The sequence below is a fragment of the Geospiza fortis genome, unplaced genomic scaffold (assembly GCF_000277835.1).
Source record: "Geospiza fortis unplaced genomic scaffold, GeoFor_1.0 scaffold324, whole genome shotgun sequence".
Taxonomy (NCBI): Eukaryota; Metazoa; Chordata; class Aves; order Passeriformes; family Thraupidae; genus Geospiza; species Geospiza fortis.
Window position 1 is genome coordinate 81,295 of NW_005054559.1, and position 9,289 is coordinate 90,583.

The 9,289-nt window shown below is 52.5% G+C and overlaps 2 protein-coding genes across 2 annotated transcripts in view; both read right to left on the bottom strand.

Moving 5' to 3' along the window:
- Positions 1–1,989: 1,989 nt before the first annotated feature.
- Positions 1,990–4,802, bottom strand: LOC102037914 (cathepsin G-like). The gene is made up of 5 exons (XM_031064120.1): positions 4,696–4,802; positions 4,065–4,206; positions 3,691–3,948; positions 3,024–3,144; positions 1,990–2,183 (listed from the first exon to the last, which is right to left on the bottom strand). Exons 1-5 carry the CDS (start codon positions 4,800–4,802, stop codon positions 1,990–1,992), a joined length of 822 nt encoding a protein of 273 aa, XP_030919980.1.
- A 3,045-nt stretch (positions 4,803–7,847) lies between these two features.
- Positions 7,848–9,289, bottom strand: part of LOC115948850 (cathepsin G-like) — a 2,938-nt gene continuing 1,496 nt past the window's right edge. The window contains exons 2-5 of the mRNA XM_031064121.1: positions 9,071–9,212; positions 8,808–8,954; positions 8,574–8,702; positions 7,848–8,027 (exon numbers count right to left, since the gene is read on the bottom strand). Of these exons, the coding sequence (XP_030919981.1) occupies positions 7,848–8,027; positions 8,574–8,702; positions 8,808–8,954; positions 9,071–9,212 (598 nt within the window). The remainder of the gene's footprint in view (positions 8,028–8,573; positions 8,703–8,807; positions 8,955–9,070; positions 9,213–9,289) is intronic.

Sequence of the window (9,289 nt, forward strand, 5' to 3'; positions counted from 1 at the left end):
TCCAACACAGCCTGACCGTGATTGGTCATTAAGTCAAAACAATTCACATGTTGGATAAACAATCTCCAACCACATTCCAAAGAAGCAAAACACAGGAGAAGCAAATGAGATAATATTGTTTTCCATTTTCTCTGAGGCTTCTCAGCTTCCAAGGAGAAGAAATCCTGGTGAAGGGATTTTTCCAGAAAATATGACAGTGACATTTCACCCTTTTTGTAGAATTAAACTAAAAAGAGACTGTGTTTGTAATTCTTCTCCTGGGCCTTGCAGAAGAGAGAACAAACACCTCTCAAGAGGTTTATCCCTTTCCAATCAAAACCTCAATCAATTGCTGATGGGGAATGATCAAGGAGATTCTTTACCTGTAGAACATCAACTTCTATCATATCACTAAAGCAAGGCTTACAATATAGAAAATGCCAAAGACAATGTAAAGAATTGTTCATTGTTTCAAGTCCAAACAGCTGAGTTTCAGGAGAAAGTCCATTGACTGGAGATGTTGCTCTTTGACATCCCTGAAAGGTCCTTTTGGTCATGAAAGAGACTTGCAGAATCCTGAAACAAAGAACTGCTAAAGAAAATCAACAATGATTAAAAATCCATTGATAAAAACCCATTTTTAATTATCAATTTTGATATTATGAGAAAATTTCTGGAATGCCGTGGTCACAGCCCTTAATTGAACCACTTCGGCTGAGGCTGATTCATGGCTTTGAATACTTTGAGCTGATAGCTCTTTCCAGTTTGGTTTGTTGGTTTTTTTGGGGTTTTTTTTCTTTTTTTTAAACATAGAATGATGAGCAGCAGCAGAGGGTTTTAGGACCCTGTGTGGGCCTCAGTCCTCGTGGATGGACCAGGAAGCCCAGACCCGGCCCACAGAACGGTGGCCCAGGTTCGGTTAGGGAGATCAAAGCCCCCAAACCCGGCAGCGGGCGCGGTGCTGGCCCCGGCCCAGAGAAATGACCCAAACGGCCCAGACCCGGCCTGCAGGGTGGGATCTCTGTGCTCACAGCCCCTCCCCACCATGCTGCCAGTGCCTTGGCAGCAGGAGTGACCGAACACCTCCTCCCCCCAGAACCACTGGTGCACGCCGGCCGCTGGGAAGGAGAAGTTTTCCCGGGGATCTCCATCCGGGATCTGGGAGTCGTCTTTCCCCAGAAGAAGCGAACAACGCTCGCTTTCCGCTGTTTCTCTCGCCCCCGTGGTGCAAACAACAGTGTTCCTGCTTTCTGCCCCTCAGCACCACCGCCATCCAATCCAGGCTTGGGGCCAGAGGCAGCACCTCAGGGAGCCACCTCCCTCACGGCACTGGCGTGCACGGGCGGGGGAGTCAGGCATTCCAAACCCCCGCGAGAAGCCCCCGACCGAACACAAGTTGGCCTGCGACAAACGCTGTGTCCCAGAAAAACACTGAGTTTGAAAGTTTTCAGCAATCAGCTGTCGAGCTGTGCGGCCTCCACTGAGGGACAGGCCTGTCGCAGGGTCCGACACAGACGCTGACATGGAAGACAGAGTCCCTGAAGGCGGTGGGACCGCCGGGGGCGGTGGGGCTGCATTGCCTGCCGGGCGTGATGCAGAGAGAGCAACCACTGCAGACACACAGGCGGTGACCACGTCTTCTCCTGGTTGTGGGAGCAGCAGCGCAAGCACAGTTTGTCACACGGCTGAAGCATTGCTTAGGAGCACACCACAGTCTGTGAGGGGCGGCAGGGCCGCGGGCAGGGCCTGCAGGCGGCTCTGGAGACGGTGGAAGCGGCAGGGCAGGCAGCACAGCAGTCAGCGGGGCCTGTGGGGCTGCCGGGGCAGGCGCTGCCGCAGATGGAGCGGTGGGTGTCTCTCTCAGCCCTGGGAGGGGTAAAGGAGGTGGCAGAATAGACGCGGGGTCGGCCCCCACCAGCACCATCTGCACTGTTGTCATGAATGCAATTCCCGGCGGCGATGCACAGGGACTGGGCACCCTGTTAAGTGTCGGGCTGCCGGCCGCCTCTCTCAGTGGCGGTGGGAGCGGGTCCGCACGCTCCCAGAGTGGGGGGCACGGAGAATTGCACAGCAGAGCTGGCCAAGGATCTCCCTCCGTGGCCGCTGGGGCATCCTCAGGCGGGCAGAGAGCAGCGGGGGCACGGCCCCTCTCTGAGACAGGCCGCCGTCACTCACTGCTGCTGTCGATCGCCTTGCCTCGCAGCCTGGGCAAAACAGCGAGAGACGGTGCTGCCGCCGGAGCTGCACATGCTCCACAGAAGCAGAAACCAACTTCTCCTCAGCCGTGGGCAAAGCCTCACCCACCTGGGATGCAGGGGGGTGGGAACCAGCAGTTTCTGTCCTCGGATCCTTCTCCTGCTGGCTCTGCTGGGGGGTGGTAACTCCCCACACGAGGCGAGGTGCCCCACCAAATGGGCTCTCTGCCTCAGAACTGAGAAAAGCGCTGTAAACGCTGGATAAATTCGGGGTAACCCAAAGCCCCATTCATATTTCTCCCAGAAATAGGCATGCATGGACTCCCAGACCCGTAGGTCTAAGGAGTATGTCAGACCTATAGAAAAACCATGAAACTTTGCCCACCTGATAAACTGACAGAAATGTCTTTTCACCATAGGAAGAGGCAATCAGGGACTGAGACCTGTCCTGCATGTCCCACCTATGCCCAGGTTCTCCCAGAGTGTCATCTCCTCATTCTCACACTCAGGGTTTGAATCCAGCTCCCAAAAAGGCTGCAGACAAAAGTGACTTTGAACATGCTTTTATTGATGGCCAGAAGCAGAGCTGAAGCAGCAGTGGGAGGAAGGGAGCAATGGGAAGCTGGGTGTACTTGGGAGCTGCATTTGTAGCTTGCCACGGAGACTCTCCTTAGTGCCAGAGCCCGTGCCTGCACCACAGGGGCTTCTCTGACTCCACTTCAGCTGCCCCTGGGAGCTTCTGAGCACCAGCAGGTGTTTGATGCATTGTGGAGAAGGGGCACTGAGCGTTTTAGTCAGAGAATGGAAAGCAAGGAATATCTTGGAGTGAAAACCTCTTCAGCTGCTTACGGATCCAGGGCTCAAAGTGCGAGATCCTGGTGAATATCTCAGGGAAGAGGCAGTCTTCATATCCATGAGAAACAATGCCATGAGCCTTCTTATTGCAGACTAATGGGCCACCAGAATCACCCTGTGCCATGAAAGGAGTGAGAGGGGTCAGACATGCCACAGCTCAGCTCTCCCTGCCTTAAGCAGCAAGTTTCCTCTTCCCTCCCTCCAGGTGAAGAACCTCCTCTTCCAAGCACCTCCCTCCCTCCAGACCCAGCTCTCAGTGTTTGTAGCTGCCTCACTACTCCTCTAAGCCCACCCGTGAAACAGTTCAGGCCTGGAGGCTCTCTGAGAGTCAAAAACTCAAAGGAAGAACATTGACCAACGTTAGACATGGGGAAATACCTAAGCCATATGAGCAAGGATATCACAAGGAATTTACACCCCAAAGCACTGGTTAGGCTGGGTAGAACATCCCCAGGTAAGTAAAAAAGCAAATGTTGCTGATAGTTAGGAAAATGCACCCCAGTTCAGGGAGCACATCAGCTTCAGAGCTTCTGTGAGGACCCTCAGCTCATCATTCTGAAGGTCCTGGTTCATTCTGGTGTCCTTTGGCTTTCACCTGAGAACCAAGCGGAATTTCCAGTCCCAACATCCTCCCAAGCTTGCAGCCCAAAACAAAACTTACCTTGTAAGTTGCTTTTTCTTCCTTTTCATCACCAACACAGATCATAGACTGACGCTGGTAGTTACTGGAAACTCGCTGACAGATTTTGTCCTCTTGCACCTTCAGTTCCACCTCCCTCAAGACATCACTCCCTGGTGGGTCCAGAGATGTCCGTCCCCAGCCAGACACCGTGCATAAATCTCCTACTCTCACACGTTCATTTTCCTTGGCAATGGAGATAAACTGCACATTCTTATTGATCCTGGCTTTTTTCTTCAGCTGTCAGGCAGAGAGAAGACGGGGTTAGAACCAGCAAAGGATTAGGAGCAAGTTCAGAGTTTGGGGAGCTGAGCAGGGGGAGATCCCTCAGGCAGGAAGGATGTGTTGGGCCATACCTTCAGCAGCACAATGTCATTTTTGAAGCCTTTATGCAAATACTGAGGATGGATGACCCATTTTCCAGCACGGATCTTCTGCTGGCTCCGTTCTTGCCTCCTTATGTTGTGGGCTCCCAGAGTCACAGTGACCCTCACTGTCCTGCCAGGAAACACCAACACATTCCAGCTGCATTGACAGGAACAGCCCCCAGGGCAGGTGGCTGGAGAGAGGTGGTGTTTGAGAAACCTCCCCAGAGCAGCTCTCAGCAAGTTGTTCTCTCTCACCTGGGTTCCTTCCAGAGCCCAGCTGAGGATCCCTCAGCCCACACTGACACAGGTGGCAGCTGCCCCGTGCTGAGCACAAAGGGAAGCAGGGCAGGGGAGACACTGGAGCCCTTCTCCAGCAGCAGCTCTAAGCCATGGGAGGAACCATGACCCTGGAGACCCCTGTGAGCATTCCTGTCCCCAAGGACACTCAGCCCCAATCAGGCAGACAATTCCTGCACTCACAGAGGAGAGCTCAGCTCCAGAGATCCCTGCTCTGCCTGAAGAGACACAGGGTACTGTTTCAGCCCAGAGCAGGGCTGAGGCCCCCTGGGACTGTGTGAGACTGGAAAAAATCACCTGTGCAAGAACAATGGAGTCTTACCCTTTTTTATCCACACAGTGAGCTGCTGAGAGCACTGCATCTGGGCGAATCAGGAACCCTCCACACGCACTACTGTGTGTCTCATTTTGAGTTTTTAAATAAGCCATGTAGGGTCTGGAGTGGGGCACAGCTTCCCTTCCACCAATGATCCTTCCTGGAAGAGAGATGGGAAATGTTAATATGAATGTTAAATATAAATGTTAATATAAATGTTAATATGCTGCTGTGTCCTGTCAAGTTTGGGGCTGCATGAAAGGAAAGGCTCATCCTCTAATGCCAGGTGCCAGTGATCCCAACAACTCTCCTTCCTGGGGCTGTCCAAAGCATTGCTGGGGCACAATGGAGAGAAAGACAAGCAGCACTGTCTGGGGTCTGACCACCCCTGGCTCTGGATGACTCAAATGCCATCAAGGGCACAGCTCTAGTGCCTCTAATGCCTCACTGGCTTCAGGCACAGGCTGAGCTGGGAGATGAGAGGAGAGAGGAAAGTAGGAGAGTAGAGACAGGAGAGAAGGTGAGGCAGGAGCCTTGCCTGAGATTGACTGCTCAGAGTCCATCTGTGCCCTTGCATGTTCCTAAGGCCCATCTCTGTGTACTCACCAGCCCCAGCCCAGGGCAGAAGGACAAAAGCATTTGTGAGCAGAAGGAGCAGCAGCATCTCCCTGATGAGCCAAAGCAGTAGCTGTGGCCAGGCAGGAGACAGGTACAGAATGGCAACCTCTATATATGTCATGAGGAGCTGACACAGGAAACCTCAGCCTGCCTGTGGTCGTGTCATTTACTGCTTTTGTTCTCACAACCCGCAACTGTGGCTTGGTGAGGGGCTCATGACACGTTCTCTGCACTTTTGTCACAATCTTCTCAAAAAGCTGGAGAGATCTGGGCTGGTTCAGAGCACCCACAGTGCACAGGGAGAGGAAGGGGGTGTTTGTTGTGTTCATATTCCATCAGAGACCTTTGGAGAGAGCCCTTGGGACTCTGCATGTGGGCTGATTCTATCTGGGTTTTATTTTCTTTTTGTTTTTTGTTCTCCCCCCTGTCCTCTGATAGCAATGGGGAGAGCTGGCCAGGGTCAGGCAAAGTTCCTGTTTTTTATCAGAGGGGCTAACTGCCATCAGAGATGTCCTTGCAAAATCAGAAACCACCAGTCAGGGTCACTAAGGGACAAAGCCAGCTGGGGCCTCTTGACCTCAGCCCTGGTGTTCTAGGGGATCTGACAAGTCCATGGTGATGAGGAAGTCAGAGGTCCAGCTGGGGAGTCATTCTGTGAGCCCAGCCCAGACCAGCAGGTGCCCTGGGTAGGTGCAGGGCTGGGTGAGACACAGCTGGAGCTCAGGTGAGGACTAGGCTCAGGGTGTCCCCATGAGAAGGGAGCAGCCCTTCCTGGGCCCTCTCTGAGTCCTCCCTGGCAGCTCTGGTTCAGTGTTACAGCCTGGAAGGGATTCAGCCCCTGTTTCCATGACCCTCCTTTGGCCATGAGCCCAGCCAATGAAACCTCCAGGATCTGTGACTTTCCTGCTCTAGGCTATGTTTACATGTGTCCCCCCAGACTCCTCCTAGCTAGCCAGACAGTCCCCTCCCGGGATTCCATCCCCTCTTGCGTTAAAGCCACTGTTTTTCTCTTTTGTGCACTCTCTGCCACTGCCCCCTCTTTGAGCCGCGTGGCTTCCGTGCTCCACCTGCGCTCCGCCAGCACCTGCATGGGGCAGCTCTTTGCAGCCGGCACCGCTCTCTGCCACGAGAAAGAAGAACACCCACGTGGCATCAGCTGCTCTCCTCCTGCCGCAGGAGAGCCCCGCTGCCCACGCAGCCATGGCTCCCGCCATGGGAGGGATCATTGCTGCGGGCGGCCGGGCTACCGTCACCTGCCTCGCTTCGGCGCTTGTTGGGGAAGATGAAACAGGAAAGCCTTATAAATATGATTGTCTGGCAAAAGATTTTGTGAATATAGAAACTATAAGCGAGATTGAAATGAAAGCAAGCTATGAGATCCCTCAGTTACTGAACAACGGGAAAACAATGATGTGGCCGGCTGAAGGTGAAACAACACCCTCTGCTTGCAGACAGGCCCAAGGGTCAGAGCAGACCCTACAGCTTGGCAGAAGGAGTCCAAAGAGGAGTTTTTAGGGTTTAAAATTTATCACAGTATGGTAATGTAATGATTCTTATAGGCTGTATGGAAATGCTATAGGATTTGTATCTTGTACTAGATTGGTTAGTGAGAATCAGAATATTCAACACAGAAGATGATTTATTTTATTGTAACAAGAACCTCGCTCTCTTACCTCTTGCCTCTTAGCTCTTACCTCTTGTCTCTTAGCTCTTGCCTTTTACGTTCTTACCCCTTTTACTCTCTTATGCTTTTACTCTCTCACCCTCTCATCCTCTCTACCCCTCTCTTCTCTCAGCCTGCTCTGAGTTGTGGCTGGCAGCTCCCAGCAGGGCCCTGCACCGAGGTCCTTTGCAATAAACCCCAAGTTCCATGACCTGGCTTCAGAGATCTCTCGTCTCCATCCGTTCCAACCGTGCTACCCCCCGTCAATCCTACAGGCACTGCTCGTGCCACAGGAAAGAACAACTCCTGTGCCACACTGCTGATTCCACGCGGCCTCGCCCCGGCATTGCTTCTGCGCGGAAAAGAATTAAAGCAGCTCGAAGAAACAAGCAAAGAGTCCTTCCTTTTTTCCTTTGCACGGATCTTTCGGTGTTGGGTCCACATTTAGCGGCTGCTTCGGGCAGTCTGGATCCCAGCCAGTGGCCAAACGGCGATCCTGCCAGCCGGCAGCAGAGGCAGAGAACAGCCACTCCCCACACATGTGCTGATCGAGGATCGGGACACAATGTCAGTCATCTCCTCATTCTCACACTCAGGGTTTGAATCCAGCTCCCAAAAAGGCTGCAGACACAAGTGACTTTGAACATGCTTTTATTGATGGCCAGAAGCAGAGCTGAAGCAGCAGTGGGAGGAAGGGAGCAATGGGAAGCTGGGTGTACTTGGGAGCTGCATTTGTAGTTTGCAACGGAGACTCTCCTTAGTGCCAGAGCCCGTGCCTGCACCACAGGGGCTTCTCTGACTCCACTTCAGCTGCCCCTGGGAGCTTCTGAGCACCAGCAGGTGTTTGATGCATTGTGGAGAAGGGGCAATGAGCATTTTAGTCAGAGGATGGAAAGCAAGGAATATCTTGGAGTGAAAACCTCTTCAGCTGCTTACGGATCCAGGGCTCAAAGTGCGAGATCCTGGTGAATGCCTCAGGGAAGCGGTTGTGTTTACGTGCATGAGAAACAATGCCATGAGCCTTCTTATTGCAGACTAATGGGCCACCAGAATCACCCTGTGCCATGAAAGGAGTGAGAGGGGTCAGACATGCCACAGCTCAGCTCTCCCTGCCTTAAGCAGCAAGTTTCCTCTTCCCTCCCTCCAGGTGAAGAACCTCCTCTTCCAAGCACCTCCCTCCCTCCAGACCCAGCTCTCAGTGTTTGTAGCTGCCTCACTACTCCTCTAAGCCCACCCGTGAAACAGTTCAGGCCTGGAGGCTCTCTGAGAGTCAAAAACTCAAAGGAAGAACATTGACCTACTTTAGACATGGGGAAATATCTAAGCCATATGAGCAAGGATATCACAAGGAATTTACACCCCAAAGCACTGGTTAGGCTGGGTAGAACATCCCCAGGTAAGTAAAAAAGCAAATGTTGCTGATAGTTAGGAAAATGCACCCCAGTTCAGGGAGCACATCAGCTTCAGAGCTTCTGTGAGGACCCTCAGCTCATCATTCTGAAGGTCCTGGTTCATTCTGGTGTCCTTTGGCTTTCACCTGAGAACCAAGCGGAATTTCCAGTCCCAACATCCTCCCAAGCTTGCAGCCCAAAACAACACTTACCTTGTAAGTTGCTTTTTCTTCCTTTTCATCACCAACACAGATCATAGACTGACGCTGGTAGTTACGGAAAAGCTGCTGACAGATTTTCTCCTCTTGCACCTTCAGTTTCACTTCTCGCATCATGTTAGTCTTGTTTCCTGTCACAGATGTCCAGCCCCAGCCAGACACCGTGCATAAAGCTCCTTCTCTCACAAGCTGCTGACAGATTTTCTCCTCTTGCACCTTCAGTTTCACTTCTCGCATCATGTTAGTCTTGTTTCCTGTCACAGATGTCCAGCCCCAGCCAGACACCGTGCATAAAGCTCCTTCTCTCACATGTTCATTTCTCCTGGGAATGGAGATAAACTGCACATGCTTATTGATCCTGGCCCTTGGCTTCAGCTGTCAGGCAGAGAGAACACGGGGTTAGAACCAGCAAAGGATTAGGAGCAAGTTCAGAGTTTGGGGAGCTGAGCAGGGGGGGATCCCTCAGGTAGGAAGGATGTGTTGGGCCATACCTTCAGCAGCACAATGTCATTTTTGAAGCCTTTATGCAAATACTGAGGATGGATGACCCATTTTCCAGCACGGATCTTCTGCTGGCTCCGTTCTTGCCTCCTTATGTTGTGGGCTCCCAGAGTCACAGTGACCCTCACTGTCCTGCCAGGAAACACCAACACATTCCAGCTGCATTGACAGGAACAGCCCCCAGGGCAGGTGGCTGGAGAGAGGTGGTG

What these genes read in the sequence shown, in the direction of transcription:
- LOC102037914 (XM_031064120.1), bottom strand. Translation starts at nt 4,802, where the DNA reads ATGGCTTATTTAAAAACTCAAAATGAGACACACAGTAGTGCGTGTGGA. An exon ending in CACTGTGTGGATAAAAAAGG is followed by an intron (nt 4,207 to 4,695) that starts GTAAGACTCCAT and finishes GTTTCCTGGCAG; the next exon opens with GACAGTGAGGGTCACTGTGA. An exon ending in GCACTTTGAGCCCTGGATCC is followed by an intron (nt 2,184 to 3,023) that starts GTAAGCAGCTGA and finishes TGTTTTGCCCAG; the next exon opens with GCTGCGAGGCAAGGCGATCG.